This window comes from Anneissia japonica, unplaced genomic scaffold (genome assembly GCF_011630105.1).
Source record: "Anneissia japonica isolate Jap-2015-1 unplaced genomic scaffold, ASM1163010v1 scaffold287981_len1045443_cov154, whole genome shotgun sequence".
NCBI classification, from domain to species: Eukaryota; Metazoa; Echinodermata; class Crinoidea; order Comatulida; family Comatulidae; genus Anneissia; species Anneissia japonica.
In genome coordinates, this window is record NW_022695194.1 from 550,429 (window position 1) to 569,174 (window position 18,746).

The 18,746-nt window shown below is 34.7% G+C and overlaps 1 protein-coding gene across 1 annotated transcript in view; it reads left to right on the forward strand.

The window, feature by feature from the left end:
* The first annotated feature begins 2,722 nt into the window (after positions 1 to 2,722).
* Positions 2,723 to 18,746, forward strand: part of LOC117101412 — a 62,319-nt gene continuing 46,295 nt past the window's right edge. The window contains exons 1-12 of the mRNA XM_033241391.1: positions 2,723 to 3,581; positions 4,058 to 4,672; positions 5,216 to 5,264; positions 5,425 to 5,495; positions 8,556 to 8,602; positions 10,298 to 10,458; positions 11,856 to 12,002; positions 12,151 to 12,301; positions 12,420 to 12,626; positions 16,582 to 16,739; positions 17,050 to 17,214; positions 18,600 to 18,673. Of these exons, the coding sequence (XP_033097282.1) occupies positions 2,723 to 3,581; positions 4,058 to 4,672; positions 5,216 to 5,264; positions 5,425 to 5,495; positions 8,556 to 8,602; positions 10,298 to 10,458; positions 11,856 to 12,002; positions 12,151 to 12,301; positions 12,420 to 12,626; positions 16,582 to 16,739; positions 17,050 to 17,214; positions 18,600 to 18,673 (2,704 nt within the window). The remainder of the gene's footprint in view (positions 3,582 to 4,057; positions 4,673 to 5,215; positions 5,265 to 5,424; positions 5,496 to 8,555; positions 8,603 to 10,297; positions 10,459 to 11,855; positions 12,003 to 12,150; positions 12,302 to 12,419; positions 12,627 to 16,581; positions 16,740 to 17,049; positions 17,215 to 18,599; positions 18,674 to 18,746) is intronic.

Here is an 18,746-nt window from a genome sequence, read left to right on the forward strand (position 1 = left end):
AGATGTGTATAAGAGACAAGCCTAAGGTCTTGCTTTGTGACCGTATCTGGTCTGTATAAGCTCATGTACAATACAGCTAAGCCAAACTTCCGAACAGAAAGTAGTATAACGACGAATTTAAGAGCAACAAAAATACATTTAATATATCCAGAAATTTAAAGCATTTATCAATTGCATTATTACACTGTTTAAGTTCTTCATTAAAATTTCATTTTTATTTTCTCATTAGCCTAGAAAAAAGTTGTTTTTTTTCGCCCTTTTCTGACGATCTTTAAAAGTTGTTCGCTAAACAAATATTAAACATTGCTGTTCTTAATTTCAATGTTTGTACAGCCTGTATAAATACAAATGGCAATGAAAATAAAGGTGATGTTTTATAATCTTAAAAATAATTTGCTGTTTCTATTGCATACTAATATATAATTATAACTTTATTTTGGAAACCACGCTTTTTAAACAGCGGACACGTTCTTGCAGTGTGTTCATAATTAAGTAACATACGTACTGTACAGACATAATACAATATTAAAACAGAGGCGAGACTTTTCTCGGAATAAAATGTACGTTACTCAACTACAAAAGTTTAATATATCAGAGATCCTGTATATCATTTAACACTTAAAATTTATAACATTTACAGAAAAGCACAGTTTATATTGCGGTTAACTGACCTACATTATTTCAATATTTATAAATAATAATGATCAAATTATTAACATAAGAGCAACAATCTATATATACCCATATACAGATTTTAATTACATTTTGATATAATTATATATTTAATAAATTTTTGCTCGTCGTCACCTATCATTTATTTGCAAAAATAAAAGGAGCTACTTAAGGGTCTATATGGCAGGATTGCCTAATAAGAATGCTTGCCATCGAGGGGGCTCTCTCGGTCTATCGGCGAGGATTAAAGAACTGCTTAAAAAGAGTAAATTATTACAGTACAGTATTTATATGAAATTGGATATAACGTAGTGAAATCATTAAAACAATCATAGTTACATGGAATTCGACTGCTAAAAAGATTAAATGGAATTAAACTATACATGAGGCCGCTAACTGTATTTATACAATATTATACACAGGAACGCACATAACGTTAGACACAGAACGTCATCGCGTTTGACACAAAATGCTTCTAAATTCTCAATATCGCAACTCTTTCTATCATGGCTCTCCTTGATGAACTGTATAGCGCCGCCTCTAGAATGGAGGAAAATTGCTCTATGGACGCCATCATCGGTAGTTGCTAAATACAACGGATTCAGCCGAGGGGGCGTGGCTTTGTATGTTGACGTCATGCATAACTTCAGCTATGTTTTGTATTAATTAATTTCCTCGACAAAGTGTGGGCCCTGTCTCACAGCACAGCAAAACACAATCCGTACAACTAATTCTTTCATGGTAGCGGGTGGGGGAAAGGCCTCCATCGGGGAGGTCTGAATATTCTCTCCCACCCCCTGTCGGGGAGAAAAAACACAATTCGTCGGAGAAAAAAAAATGTATTGTATTTTCTACATATTAGTTGACACCGAAATCGACTAAGTAAGTCTTTCAAACCAAAAATTTTTATTTTTCCTCCTGTGTGGTAGGGGGAGCCCCATGGAACACTTTCGACGCAATCGGTCCCCTCGTCGGGGACCTCGGTCCCCGGGCAAATCCTGGCACCACCCCTGTACTACGTCTATAGATTTTCTAATCTTAATCCTATGGACAAATTATCTTACTGGAAGAGAAAACGGGCCTAATAAATTAAAATTACAACTTTTACAACATGACTGCTGAAATGAAGATTTTTTTTTTTTAGTTTTGAGTGCTTTGAAATAATATTGCCGGCTATATTCCGGAAAAAGGGAAAGGGAACTGAATGTTAATATATGTAATTTAAGTAAATATATCAACTTTCCAACGTGTATCATTTGTACTGTATAAATGTTATGTATTATGTGCCTATTCAGTGCAGATTCTTCAGCAGCCTGGGCGAGGGTCTTACAACAGATTCTGCATAGGCTTAACTTCACGTTAAATGAGGCATAGGCCTAGACGGACTGCTGCGGGTTGCTGGACGCACAATCTAGGACTAGGCCCCAGACTACTGAAAAGACCTGCTGGTCCGACCTAGCCCAGGCATAGAGGGAGCCTAGGCCTACGAACGTCCCTACTCTTAGGCCAATCGTTTGAAAATGGACTCAATCGTCCCTCATCCGCCTGTAGCAGCAGCACAAGAGAAAACTGCACATAGGCCTATATCCTATATGTCTCTGTGGTCGAATGGGTATGATACTGCTCTTGACAGCGTGGGGTTGCAGGTTCGAATCTCACCAGATACTTTTTTAATACAACTCAAATAAAGGAGCTTTTGTTGATGAGCTATAGATGCTTGATACGATTACAACAATATGTCTCTATTTGAGCACTGCTGTTATTATTTACTATCAGGGTAATAGGGTAGTGCATGCAGAATAAATAAAAAAAATAATAATATTTATCTCTATCTATATGCTCTATTTTATATTCGACAGCTTAACACATAAAAATTTCCATTTCAACGACAACCAATCTACTGTGCCTATGATAGTGACGTAGGCCTACACAACTTCTTCGTCATCGGCCTTTTACGTACAGTACCGGATTTCCGCCTGACCTCGAAAAACTGCAATGCACGTGTGATATACAAGTAGGCATACATACCAAAACTCCTCCATTTGGTACTATGGATTCACACAAGTCATACACGATACCGTTCGGGGATTTTACAGATGTACACGAAATTGGATGCGCTGGTTCTGGAACAGTGATTCACAAGGCATTGTGGACATCACAAAATAATCGGCGAGTTGCAATTAAGATCTACAATAAGCAACTTCACGATAAAGAGGTCAATATTCTTAGAAAACTTGATCACCCAAACATCATTAAATTCTACGGGATTGTAAACCCTCCATTTTCCAGTGGGATTGTCATCGAATATGCTTCAGGGGGCGATCTTTTGAACTTCTTGGCATCTAAACGCACAGAGAAAGTTGGAGCAAGGCTTCCACGAAGACAGTTTACCCACTGGTGCCTTGATATTGCTATTGGCATTCAGTACCTGCATGCGCGTCGTATTACCCACAAAGATATAAAATCACCTAACGTTCTTCTAAGTGATGATATTATTCATGAAAAAGGTGAAGAATCGTTAAATCGTCTGAAAATATGCGACTTCGGCATCTCAAAAGAACTCACCAGTACAGAATCAGTAGTCTCTAGACTCGGCGGGTGTACTAAATCATGGGCAGCCCCCGAGGTCATTACGGACGATCGGGTGGTTTCTCAAAAATCAGATATTTACTCATTATGCGTCGTTTTCTGGGAGCTGTGGACGTGTCAACAGCCGTGGTCGGACCACTTGATTTCTGATATTGAAACCAAGGTGAAACAGGGAATTTTGCTCGAAATACCTAAAGACTTTCCTGAGTTGATGAAACCAATGATGTTCAAATGTTGGCAAATGGAGAGACACAGACGATGTGAAATTGACGATATAGTTGCCTGCATTAAAAGTCTAATGTCTGAGTGGCAGATAAAAGGTGGGTTTTATATGGCTTTTATACTGAAATATGACCTTGATAGTCATCAGTATTGTAGACCTACATCAGTTGAATATTTTTTTTCTTAATTTCTCATCAAATATATTACCATGATTACCAATTAGGAATTATAATTAGGCCTAAATACTGTATCTGTATCATCACGTACAAACACCAACAAGCTGGTTGTCGCGTACGCCGGTCAGGTTGAGGTGTTATTTAATGACTGAAGTAACTGAAAATAGCATTAAAATGATAAATAATATATTCTAATTTTCAATACCCTGTCAGCCTAATATTTTTGTGTGTGGTTGCTGCATAAATCTAAGCCTAAACAACCCGTTTCATTGACATAAATATTCCTACACAAGGTACAAAAATGAGGTAGATAGCATTCCTAAGTACTTAAACCCCTCTTAATTTTAATGTAAATTCATACAAGCTGAAGCTCAGCTACCTTCTCTTGTTTTTTTTAGTGTGTCGCGAAAACACCTCCTGGATCAAAGGAAATACTCAAAGTGGAGTGATTACCGTGGAAAGTGTTGAAGATCACAAAATAATGAAACAGCAAACACGGCTAGAAGACCAGAAACCAGATGATGTACCAGTTCAAAACGAGGTGCACGTCGAAGAAACATTTATCGAAACAGCATGTTTTGATGCTACATCAAAGGTTATAAGTAAATCATTTGAAATTACGATAAATGCGGTTAAGAAACCAACATGTTTTCAGAGCTCCGCGGAAACTGATAAACAAGAGGCATGCGATTACGAAAAAGAAGAAGAATACACCAGCATAAACGAGGATGATGCAGTATACTATGTTATCAAGCAGGAGGAGGAGGATTATGCGGAAGTTCCAATAGTCGATGAAAAAAAGAGTAATGAAAGTATCCAACAAAAAGATGATGATTTGGAAAACTCTACAAAGCAGACTGCTGAAAATGCAGCAGAATTAAACGAACCTGGGGTTATTGAAGGTGGGCATGTCGCTTACATTGTTAATCGCTTCGAAAGTCTCGATGCACTAGATAATAATGCAGACGAGACTTTAAGAAAAATATCCGGTAAAGAGAATACTATGAATAACGGTAAGAGACCTATATAAATATATGTGATCTTTTTCTAAATATTTTAAGCAATTTTAATATAGGACCAATTTCATTATCAAAAAGGCATCATAGGCTATGTATCTATCTAACTATAATGGTAGCGCACAATAGAATCTACCAGGAAGGGGGGCCGAAGCTTCTGAAGTGGGTCTACTAGCGAGTATAATTTTGCCTGGGCTAGGCTCCCAGCATCAATAATAGTTTATGCAATTCTAAACATTCACAAATCGCAGGTGCGGAGTTGGTGGGGGTGGGGGGCGGAGAAAAAGAGAAAGAAAGAAAAAGAAATTATTAATCGCTCCAAACGAATCAGAGGCTATTTCCAGGCGTCTAGAAAACCAAACATTCCCGATCTCCCTAGTGTAGTGTTGTCTTTCGATCGCTACTCCCCCTTTCGGACATCTCAGCATCTGCCCTTGGATGGTACTACGTGGTACATAATTGTTAAATGAGCACTTAATATAATACAAAAGTATGATTTAATCGGCAAAGATCCTTAATAAGATTTTTAATGGATTTCAGAAGGTGAAGAAAACACTACCAACAGTGCAGGAAGTGAGGTCGCTCCAATGTAAGTCCATGTGACGATATTGAGTCAGCATATATTCTTTGCACTCATAGGACTAATATCCTAAGATACCAGTTTATTTAGGTAATATGCTTTTTGAATTTATATTGGTTTCAGAAAATAGATATACTATATTTATAGATATACTATATTTATACTCTAGCTCACCTGTACTACCAGTAGGAACATACCAAAATCTGATGTCCCCAGTACCAAAACTGGTCGATTACTACGGTATGTATGTCCTCAATCTCAATAGTTACACAAAAAATACAGAATTCGCAGCCGCGGATCCTGACCTTCGCCAAGTTCGCCCAGGCGAAGGTCAGGGTGGGAAATAAAAATAAGACGTTGACCATTTTTCTAACAATCATACTTACTTTCCTTGACACTTATTTTGAACCATTAGCATTAGGTTAATGTTTAAATCCACACTATTCTATACCTTACATTTTTACACGGATAGTGCTGCAGGCCCTACAAGAGAGGGACATTTCCAATACATTATGGTCTTCCACTCCTATAGCGCATGATACAGTACATAACGTTAATTAACTACTAATAATACTCAGGTCCAGTGGCGTAGGTATAAACAGTGCAGTCAGTGTACAGCACTGGGGCCCAGGGCTATTGGAGGGCTCGTTCAATAGGTCTAATGATCTAAAAATATAACTTTAAAAAAATCCTATTTAACCTTTAAAAGGACCCTTCAGTAATATTAGGTTTCAGAGCTATTAATTATATTCATTACAATTTACCTATTACACCTATTTCCCAAACGCTGCAAGTTAAAAAAAAAAAAAGCAACAAACAAGCCCTTAAGTATACGATGCACTAATATACATTTTGAAATCACATTTCTAAATCAATACAATGTCGTCACGCATGTTTGTGCTTGTGGTATTTTGAAGTTAGTTCAACTATTATTGTGTATGATTTTGAATCACGTCAGGTCATCATAACTTCATAAATACATGTTAGATTCAGTTCACTGCAAGTAGGTCGATGATTATTCTATTGTTGAGGTAATTGTTATCATCTTCGTACGGTACGATGCACTAAACTACTTATTGAAATTATATTATTAGATAATAAAATAAAATATTGGCAGGCACGTATCTGTTTGGTTTTTTTTTTTTTATAGTTAGTACAACTATTGTTGTGTACGTTTTTAAACATTTAACAGTCAGGGGATCATAACTTCATGAACACATTTTAGATTCATTTCACTGCAAGTAGGTCGATGACTGTTCTATTATTGAATGGTAACTGTTATTATTGTGATGAAATAGATACCTGGATTTGCGTCAGGAAAATTAATTACTCAGTGCGTGCAAACAATATTTGCAAGTTGTTCTCCGGTGGGACTCGAACCCACGTTCTCCAGATAAATAGCCTGGTATCATACCTGTAGACCACTGAGCTTGCACCTGATGGCCAGGGTTGAATTCGAGCCCAAGTAAACGGCGGGTTCTATTTTGCAAGTGTTTTCATACGCATTGATCTAGTATTCAGTACGTTTTCACGACAGGTTTGGCAAAATTCCACCTACACATGTTCTATTGTTGTCAATATTATACCATATCATAGACTCATGAAATGCATAATAGACCTTAAACGATAACATATATATGACTTGACCATAGTTCGTTCTCAATATTCTTGAATCTTTTAAATAAAATATATTTTTTACATATTTCTGGGCGTTAATGCCGTATCTGTTTAAAACAATCTCAGAATGCATGATCATTAAGAGTTTCGCCTGAGTAGACAACACTAAAGCTCTGTCACTCTCTAGGTCCGATCAGGTGCATTTTTACCAATTTTACCTAGGGCTCTGCAGTTATCTATGCCATAGTTACCAACCGTCTCGCATCGTGCTTGACGGTTCAGCGTTTCAAAGTGATTTTGGAAGAAACACGCATTTTGGAGAAGCACATGCGAAATTATAAGTGAGTGTCACGCATTTAGCACATGCGCGATAACGAAGTTTCACAAATTCAGGGGAAAACGTATTTGAAAATTAGAAGTACTTTGGTTTTATTAAAAATATAAAAACGGTCATACAGTAGCTTGAGTCATTAGAGAGCTTTCGTTATTTCGTTCGAGAATCAATTAACAGAGAAAATTTCTCTTTTCCGAACAAAACAACCCAGACAACCACGCACTTGTAGAATCTAGTAGTCGCGAGCAGTCTTGCAGGTTTATTGTTACAACCAACTGTTGCTTATGGTGACTGGAACACGAACCTCCGCAGAAGTTCCACCCATGGACCCGGGAGACACCACCCACCCAACTTGTGTAGTCACGCATTTCAAATCTCTCGTGTTGGAAACTATATTTAGGCTGATGAAATGAGAGTCCACACAACATCAGCAGCACTGTGGTTGTTGGCGGTATTTTATACCGCTGGATGCCCGAAAGTGGAACTTAAATTACCTTTTTTTTAAAAAGTTTTTGACGAATTTAGTGTCAAAAAAACCGAATTAATTAAATAGGTACCAGAAAATGGCACTTAAATATTTTGAATTCTAAAAACCATCAAATCCACTATGTTTGGGGCTCAGGTGATCTGAGAACATTTTGAGAATATGAGAATCGTATAAATGCCTAAAATAGCCCCTGAATAGTACAAAATTTACAATATCTATAAAATCATATTGCTTCAGTTTCTTTCTGATCTGATTTATAGGGCCCTAACAGATTTTGTCAATGGTGTTAATTTCTAAAGACGATATTGGATCCCTCTGCAATTTCTTAACGGTCTAGACACCCTTTTGACGCTTATAAACTGCGTGTGACTAATAATCCACTTGTTTCTAAATAATAAACCAATTTTTTACATCATAATTTTTTTATTTCATAAATCAGCAGTTACAGACCACATGTTTCAGTTTGAAACCAGATTGCGTGTGACTAGTTATACTTATGCTAAAATAGCAGAAAATCAAAACAAAGCATTTTAATGAAGTTTCCGGGTTCTTTATTTAGCATTCTGTCTTAGATACAGGTACTTACTTGATAAACGCATACTGTTGAGGTCCCCATAATATGCACAAACGTCGACCATTATTATATACTCCAAATATTGAGCAAACTACACAATATATTATTAAAGCCGTTGAGTATTTTCAATACTGGCCACATAAAGATGACGAATTTACAGTTTTATATAATATGCCTATTTAAAACATACACTGCAAATGTGTATTGATATGCAAACAAAATTTAATGCTGTACTGTATTTTTGTTTAACATTATGAGATTACTGTACTTAATAGTGTATATTTTCAGACGATATTTACGGCACATGTGTACCACCCGAAGGGAAATCAGGCGAGGTATGTATTATTGGTCTGTCTTGGTATGTCCTATATTATTCAGCATTTTATTATGACAATTTAATGTAATAATAAATGCTTGCGCTACCACGTAGATATTTCTAAAACGAATTGTTTTTGTTTAGAGACTATCGACCTTTCGATTGAGTTGCTTCAATCGAGACTCTCATTAAAAAAAAAACAACAAACAAACAAAAACAAAAAGGGAGTGTCTACAAGGTGTACCGAAAGCATTTAATATTTATATTTTTTGTCTTCGCCATTGAAACCTTAAAACTATATTTTCAATATACCAACATAGCTCTATCAGTGGGGTGGCGGAGAAAAAAAATCAATTTGGATTATTCTATATGGTTGCGAGCATTTATACTAAGGGTCGGGGCCCCTTGGAAGCTTGAGAATTTGAGACTCGTATAAATGCCTAAAACAGCACCTGAATTTACATGAGGCCCACCATGGTTTTTGGACTCAGATGAGTAAATCTTAAGAAGTTGAGACTTTGTAGATGCCTGAAAACTACCAATCCATCCACCTCAGCCCACCGTGGTTGAGGCTGAGGTAAGACAAAAGTGTGAGAATTTGAGACTTTTATGGAGATGAGGAGGTGCTATTCCCTCGATACGCTACCACAGAAGTTTCTTCCTTGTCTCTCTCTCTTTCTTTATCGTGCACATCCGGTTAATGATGAACAAAGTTACAATTTTTTATGACTTCTCCACAAATTTCTGTTATCCATAAGTTGTGGAATGTACTCAGTTTCGTAAACGCCTATGCGCTTTCATGCCGTGGTCCTCAGGGCCCTCGACTCCTAGGGGCGCGGGCCCCTACCCACAGGGTACAGTGACGGATTAAGGGCCCATGGTTTGTCAATTGTAAAAACAATAGAGATAAAAAAAGAATGCATGATGTTCAAATTGGAAGTCTGTGAGTGTCATTTCCAGCCATCTAGAGATGCCATTATCATAAATTTTCTTACCCCAGCCCCAACTATGGTGGGGCTCAGGTGGTGCGATTTTAAATTCCTACTAATAAGACTAGATCAGCTACTAATATGATTTTTCGTCGTTAAAAACATTTACAATAGTGGTAAACATTTAAAAAAAAAAACACATCTAAACCCCAAAGTGGGATTAGCGACCGGAACCGGAAAAGAGCCCATAGTCTCAGAAAAGCACAGGCCAAGGCCCTAGTATAACGCCACTGATTTTACTGCCACTGTGAAGGGAAAAAAAGAGAACCATTAAAAAACTTCATTTTTACTTCTGCACCGATGTCGCGTATAAGACGAACCCCGAGTTTTTGGAAATTTTTGGTTGATATTTGTATGTCTTGCGTAAAAGACGACCCCCTGTTCCAATGTCGAAATTCCTAATTTATTGTGGTCCTGATACTGCAACTAGTTGGATAAATGAAGCCATATTGCAAGGGTAATCTTCCAAATAATACCATTTTATGAGTTTTATGAGGTGTCTATCTGTGAAGGTTCCTCTCTTGTCACCTTCTATTTCCAATTTCTGGATTCACCACTGCAAGGATTTCCCCATCTGTGCGAAGGTCATGGAAAATCCCGGATCTTTGTCTGTCAAATGGAAAGATATATTAATTTAAAAACTTACTAATGCAGATGGAAAGTGATAGTAAACAAATTTAAGAATTAGTAGTCGAATGTAAAGATTAACATTTGCTTTTTTTCAGGAACTAAGAAAATTATATGAACATGTAGAAAAAAGCTACACAGATCTTAAACTTGTAAAGGAGGAATGTATAGATAACGACCGATATAATTTTATATTAAATAGTGGAGAACTGCGACACCTGATGACAAATACGCATGATGTAGAGAACATGATGTCAAGGTAATAGTGTATGTATACATATGTATGTATGCATGCATGTATGCATGTGTGTGTGCATGCATGTGTGTGTGCGTGCGTGCATGTGTGTGTATGTATGTATGCCTATTTGTGTAAGTATGAGTGTATGTATGTATTGTATGTACATCATGACATAATAGGGATAAACTCTAAACCGTCTTGCGATAATGTTATAAATATAATTATATAAATAAATTTTAATATAACAGAAAAAAAAAGAAGTAGAATTGCATTGACAAAGTGATAGATATATCAAATAAAACTCATGATATGTGTGTATGTCTACATGTTAATTCTATATTGTGTTAATCTAATAAATAAATAAATAAAACAAAAGGAAAATTTGTAGTAATTACAAATTATTATACATAATTAGTAAAATTCCTGTATTATTCAGAAAAATTAATTATTGCTTGCAGAAAATCAAAATATACTTGGAGTAAAATTTTATATATGAACGATTGTGTGTTAGTGTCTCTCTAGACGTTGATAAATTGTTTAAATGAGCAATTAAATATTTCAGTTTATTATTTAAGGGGACCATTAAATATGTAGGCCTGTATTGAATAAACACGATCAGATGAGGCATTTAATGTGGTACATTATTTCGGTTTTAGTAGGTGTGCGAATAAGATTTAATTTTTAAAGTATTCTAAACAGAACAGAACTAGGCCTACAATTTATGTATACCATATTCTGTTATGAACATATAGTTTTAGAGGTCAGAAGTGGATCCAGAAATGTCCAAAAGGGAGTGGACCAAAACTACCCAAGGGAGTCCGCCCGCTAAAACTGTAAAACTGTGTTTTCTAAACGGCCGAAAATAAATCATGAGGCGTTTGGAGCGATCAATATTTTTTTTTACTCTATTTTTTTTCCGAGCACTACCTCAAATTGGCTCATTGAGACTTCGTATAATGCGCCTTATAGTCAAAGATCGGATTGGATTGGGGACGGGACCGGCCCGCCCATCTCACTAATTCCGTCCTTGGATGTTAAGCAAAGTAATAAAAAAACGCCAAAAGATGTAAGAATTTATGATGGTGAGAAAAAAAAAATACATTAATCTGAGTATTTATATAAACTTGATTAACCACTAATTGAAAATGAATACGACGGCAATATTAAAAAATCAAAATATGCACGTACATATAAATTGACCAAACTCCCATTGGACGCAATGATTTTGGTATTAATTGTGGATCATGATGATGATGATGATAGTGACGATGATGATGTTCAAGATGGTTATTATTATTATTACTTGGCCTAAGTAGTTGAATAATACATGTAATTTTACACAGATTTCTTTCTACACAATCGATTTTGCAATTCATCATTGTAATAATCAGAACTCTCCGTTTCTACTGAAAAAATAGGTTCTATACTTGGTTCAATCAATGTAAATGGCAAATTTCCGCTATTTGTCAACTAATAACCAATATTCTTGAAGCAGATTATTTACAACCGATAATCAACTTTGCAATATATTCACAGCTTCAAATGAACATGTTGAAATGCATAAGGTAAGTGTGTCGTGATATTGATAGTTTGTTCAGGCTTTATAATAGAGACAGAATTTTCCTATAAAAAATAAGAGACGAGATTGACAATTTCTTCATGGAACATAGAATAGTTTTACTACTGAAAGTACTACAACTTGCCATTTTATAGGTATGGGAATCTCCATTTTGCGGAAAAGTTTACAAGTTTACAAAAACGAGGCTCCGAAGAAAAAATGAACTACAAACTATCATTTAAAGATCTTCAAGAAATCATAATGAAACAAGCTAACTGGCTGAAGAAATTCCATAGTATATTAAAGGTAATATGCGTGCGTTTATGCTGTTTACATACTGTACAATACGCAACTTCACAATAATTCACAAACAATTTCTTCATGCTCAGTGTTCAATAATCGTGATTCTTATTTTGTTTATCAGAGTTTCTGTGACGCTCTAGTTGTTGAGAAAGTGGAAGACACATCGGTGATTGAAGATATGAAAGAATGTTGTTGCAAATTGCAACAAATAATTCTGAACTGTAATGAACACGAAAGCCGCATTATTCGAAATATTCAGCATCACAGCACTTCAATACTTCAAAAACTTCGATTCGAATCTGTAGATGTGAAAGAACGCGAGTCTCAGGTAAGTCAGCATTAGTGACTGATCGGCAGTCAACATGTTAATAATCGTCATACACATAGTATTATAACAGAATTAAAAAAAATCAACATGCAAATTATGTCAGATGCTCAGGCGGACTTTGGACCCAATAAATTTTTCAATAATTAAACATGATAGGATGCCGAATACTCAATAAATAAATATTATATTATATTATATTATATTATATTATATTATATTATATTATATTATATTATATTATATTATATTATATTATATTATATTATATTATATTACATTACATTATTTTATATTGCGTTACGTTACGTTACATTACTTTATGCTATATTACATTATCGCCTGTATCAAACATCTTTTACGGGATCACTAATAATAATAATAATAAGTTGATTTATAACAGGCGCAAATAAACACGCTGTCTACGTGTAATGTCCAACTAAAGAAAATGTAAAGTGAACGTATGAAAAAGCAGAAAAATTGATGCATGAGATTGAAAGGACAGAGAAAATACAAGGACAGTCAATCCTAGAATTAACCCAAAAAAAAAGACAGTCACATTTTATTGAAAAATATTATACAGATTAAAAACTTAAATGCAAGAAACAAAAGCCAACATACTATGCCTATTTATATGTTAAATGCATATTACGTTTTTAATAAAAATGAAAAATTCAACAATTTAAAGTATGATATCTACAAAACATGGCAAACAATAAACACTGTTCTGGGTAAGAAGACTAAAAATGTCATGCTTTCATACATGCTGCTTAATGGAATCAAAATCACTGAACCTTAACTATTTCTAAACTTTTTAATTAATATTTTATTATCAATGGCACTAAACTTTCCAATAGTATCAATAGTACGCTAATTCAACTCAGTCACTTCTTTTTTACCTAAGCCCATCAAGGATTCTATTTTTCTTTATCCAATTATTGAGGATGAACTCTTAAAGTAAATACACAGTTAAAAAGATAATAAAAGTCCAGGAATGGACGGGTTTTCCAACAAAATCATAAAACAAGTCTCATATTTTATATCCAAACCCTTATTATATATATATATATATATACATACATACATATATATATATATATATATATATTTATTAACTTATCCATATCAACTGGTGTATTCCCCGACCCTTTAAAAATAGCTAGAAAGTTATACCCATCTATAAAAAGGAAAATCCTTACCTTTTTGACAATTACTGTACCGTCCAATCTTTCTTCTTCCTTGTTTATCCAAAATACTAGAACGCATAATTTATAACAGATTATACAAATTTCTTATTAAATAATAATAATAAGTTACATTTATATAGCGCATATTGTACAGTGCCTCTATGCGCTTTACATAAAATTATAGAAATTATAGAAAAGATGTTGAATTTACAATATAATAGGGTGTGGTGGCAAAACAACGCTAGGTCTCAAAGGGTCAACTATCCGCCTCTGCCCTAGCGCAGTCCCGGTACCTACCTAGGTGGCGCGAACAAAGGAGCAGGTTTCACATTTGCCCTGCCACAGGCGACCGGGTGCTCAGAGTCTGCGACCAAGATAGCTGCCCCAAGAGACAAAGCAGGCCACTCCGTTGTGAAGCAACACGATATAAATTACAGTTAATTGTTGAAATAAATGGGTTTTAAGTAGTGACTTAAATGTGTCCACTGATTTTGATTCTTTTATAAATAAATGGTATGTTGTTCCAATTAAGGGGAGATGATGAGGAAAATGCACTGCTGCCATAAGTGATTGTAGATGTTTTAGGAACATGCAAGAGGTTTTTAGATGCAGATCTTAGTGAGCGATGTGAACGATGCTCTTCAATGAGTTCTCGGATGTACGTGGGTGAATTATATAGTTTACTTTTGTAAGTGCCCAGCAATATTTTAAATACTATTCTTTGCTTTACTGGTAACCAGTGAAGTGAATGAAGAATGGGTGTGATGTGTTCATGTCGCTTAGTTCGAGTAACTAATCTTGCCGCTGCATTTTGTACTCGCTGCAGCTTGTCAATCTCTGATTTTGGCAGACCGTTCAGGAGGCTGTTGCAGTAGTCTAATCGTGATGTTACAAAGGCATGAATAAGTTTTACTGTTGTTTCTTCATCCAGATAATTTCTAATAGAACCAATTTTGCGGATGGCTCTGAAAGAGGACTGGCAAATGGAAGTTACATGCGATTTCATTTGTAGGGAATTATCGAAATGTACGCCAAGGTTTCTCACTGTCTGTGATGCTAAGATGGTGTAGTTTTATTTTAAAGTCAATATGGTTTTAGAAAACACCACTCAACAGAACTTGCGCTTATTGACATGTACGATAAAATTACAGTTGCTCTTGAGAGAAAAGAATATATGATCGGTGCTTTTTTAGATCTGTCTAAAGCGTTTGATACCATTAACCACAAAATCCTTCTTCGCAAACTTGAAAACTATGGTATCCGCGGCCTTCCTCTCCAACTTTTAAAAAGCTATCTTTCCAACCGCTTCTAATTTACTTCTGTTGACTCCATTGACTCATCTCTTCTACCTATTTCTTGTGGTGTTTCCCAAAGATCAATTCTTGGCCCACTTTTATTTTTAATTTACGTTAATGACCCACCAAATTCTTCCAAATTATTAAAGTTTGTTCTGTTTGCAGATGACCGTAATATTGTATTTTCTCATAATGACAAAACCTTATTATTTAACATTATGAATAATGAATTAACTAAGGTATCTAACTGGTTCAAACTTAATAAATTATCACACAATAGTTTTAAATGTAACTACATAATTTTTACTCAGCATAATGTTATCAAATCCAAAGAGAATTTATTAATCGACAACATCATATCTCGTGTAAATGAAACTAAATTGACGATTGACTCCAAATTTACTTTGAAATCCCACATTATGCAGGTTCCAACATAATATTAAGAAATATTGGATAATAAACGAACTTAAAAAGTTCTTTCCAGCTAAAATTCTTTTAACCTTGTACAGCTCTTTAATTTTACCATATATTTCTTATTGCAATATAGCATGGAGGATTACAATAAACACATTTGAAACATTATGTCCATGGACAAGTTCCGAAACCACCAACATTGATTATCTCTTTCGTCTTCAAAAACGAGTTCTTCGAATCTGTAGTGATGTTCCCTACAGAGCTCACACCAAACACATATTTCATGATAGTAAAATTCTTAATATATATGACTTAAACTACAAACTGCCAAATTTATGTTTCGATTGTCCAATGCCACCTTACCACTCCACATCTCTAATTTTTTCACTCAAGCAACTGAACGTCTTCGCTATAGTACAAGGTTCTCTTCTACTAATTACACCTCTACTACTTGGCTATCCAATGCTAGAAGACATTCCATTTTTTACTTTGGGCCAAAATTATGGGCTAATCTCTCCGATAATACTAAATATAAATACACTCTTAATAGCTTTAAATATAATTTCAAGAGGTCTCTGATCTCTGCATATGCCTAAACATCCACACACTAGTTAACCTCCTTTTTTCAAATCCGAAATATAGTCTTATCGTCTTATATATTTATTCCTAACCAAATTATTATAAAATTACAAGGCATAAACCTGGTGAACAATGTTTTTTTTTTTTGTTTTTGTTTTTTTTAATTTTTGTTTCAGTAACTTACTGAAATAGTTTCCTGTAATGTGTTCATTTTTTGGTCTTCATGGTTTAATTTTTTTTCCACTCTGTATAAGTTGGTTATATATTAAAGTTCTGTAGTTTACTTGCAGAAATTATAATAGCCTCCTTCCATGCAACTACTTTTTATTATTTATATACTATGTATATATATATATATATATATATATATATATATTCATAATTATATTTATATATACGTTTATATATATAAATTTTGTTTATGTTGTATGGAAAATAAATTGAACTTTGAACTTTGAATACAAATTTCTTTAATTTTTATAGAAAGCTATGGTAGTCGAGGAGAGTTGGGTTAAAAAGACGGGTACCATTTATCTTACTGAGGACGTCAAACAAAGCAAGAGGCACTCAGTAATAGACAGGAGGAAGAAGTGCACAATGATGGCTTTTGTTTCAACAGTCATTATTGTGGAAGATAAAGGGTATTTGAATACGTAATAAATTATTACTATGCCATATAAGCCTACCAGTTACTATCAAAACACCGATGGTTAGTTTTATATTGTCGCGTATTTTAAGGTGATAACTTCTGTAATTAACTTATGAGTGTTGAGAATATGTAATGATCTTGTTGTGATATCTAAAATCAAATTAAGAACTACTACCATACTACTTAAACCACTGTTGTTGTGCGGCTGTTCTTGCTACTATTATAATTAGTATTACTGCTATTCTTTTATACCCTAATTATTACAGCTCATCAATATATTTATTTATTTTCCTATATATTAGTGAATACTTAAGAGTGATAGACTGTGATCATAAAAATAATGTCAGATTTGAAAGACAAGTTTATCAGGACATGGGCAGCACTGGAGGTGAGACACTGATACTAACTAAGTTGGACCCTCTTACCAAGTTACCTGTCAAAGAATATGGATTCACACTCGAAGACAGGTATTTTTACATAAATCACTTTATTCAAATACGAAAAAAATGAATAGGCCTACACAAAAACATACCGTAGGTCAATGTTCACTAAAAGAACCGCAAGGTATAAAAGGGAATACAGTGTAGTACTTACATTTTTTAATGTAATATCTAATTAATTTTATATAAACAGATATACACCGCAAATGATATAACTCTTCAATGCATTGAGTGGTATAGTTATTCAATCGAATGACGAAATTTGTGAAATACAAAATGTCGGTAAAAATGTTGATCCCACATGCAACTAAAACTAATATTAAAAACTCCATGGCTACATGGAGGCACTGAAATAGAAATTAATGAGCTTCGGCTTAATAACGATGTATTTCATAAATAGTATAAATTACTGAATTAATTACATATCGTAATTTAAAATACATTGAACATAAAGAATAAAAGCAATATTTTAAGACATTTTACTATCAGGGCTATAAGTTCAATACCATAATCATGAGAGCAGCTTACATCAGTCGACTATCACTGGAGGTAGCCACTATGTGTGTGCTGAACCGTGGATATATCTAGGTCCCCGGTTCAATTCCCACCGCTGCTCTCCTTGTCTTTCAGCTGAAATGCAAGTTACGATGTTTTTCGGATGAGACGTTTAAGCCGTTGGTAATGTGTGCACGTTAAATACAGTACTGTATTCGGGAAAGAGCAGGGGTTTGTCTCCCGGTGTACTGCCCAATTACCACCAGGACCCACTAGAAATAAGTCTTCTTAAGACTTTCGTGTGTTACCCTTGGTGTTTACACCGGATAAATCCGTTCATCCATTATTCTAAATTTAAACAGAGAGCATATGTATATATCTGCCATGAGTATTGTTTATTTATATACATTAAATCATGGCTCAACTTGTTTTTTTTTTTGTTTTTTGTCTTTTTTTTTGCCATAATTGTCTATGTTATGGCCTATAATTATAACCAAACTGGCGTCATCAGAAGCTGTTGACATTGCCAGGGCCTAATATTACATTGTAATATGACTGCCCCATGTCGATTCCGTGTGGTGTCTTCATGAAAACCAAACTCAACAGACTTAAGCTCTGTCCAGACTATGTAATTTTATATGAAAAAATGTGACATTCCTAAATAGGGTCATGATTACATCACATGGTCATAAATTTGATAGTCTGGACAAGACCTTACGTGCATATGAAATTAACTTACTCAAGACCTTGATATATCGACTGAATATTGCATAGACAGTGTTCAGAATCTGAATATAGTTATTTTGAATCCATTAATGTTAGATTTAATTTTATTTTTATCAATTATTGAAAGTTCATAATTATACCTAAATTTCAAACACAATTACATATTTTGGTGTTTGCAAATTATATTAAAGCAATGAAATACAGGAGTGGGCGAAGGCATTCAAATTTTCCAAAGAGGAAAAACAAAGTCAAGATATGGAATATGGTAAGTCAAACGATTAGCACACGCGTTGTAAATATACTCCCCCCCCCTCTCTCTCCCTCCCTCTCTCCCTCAT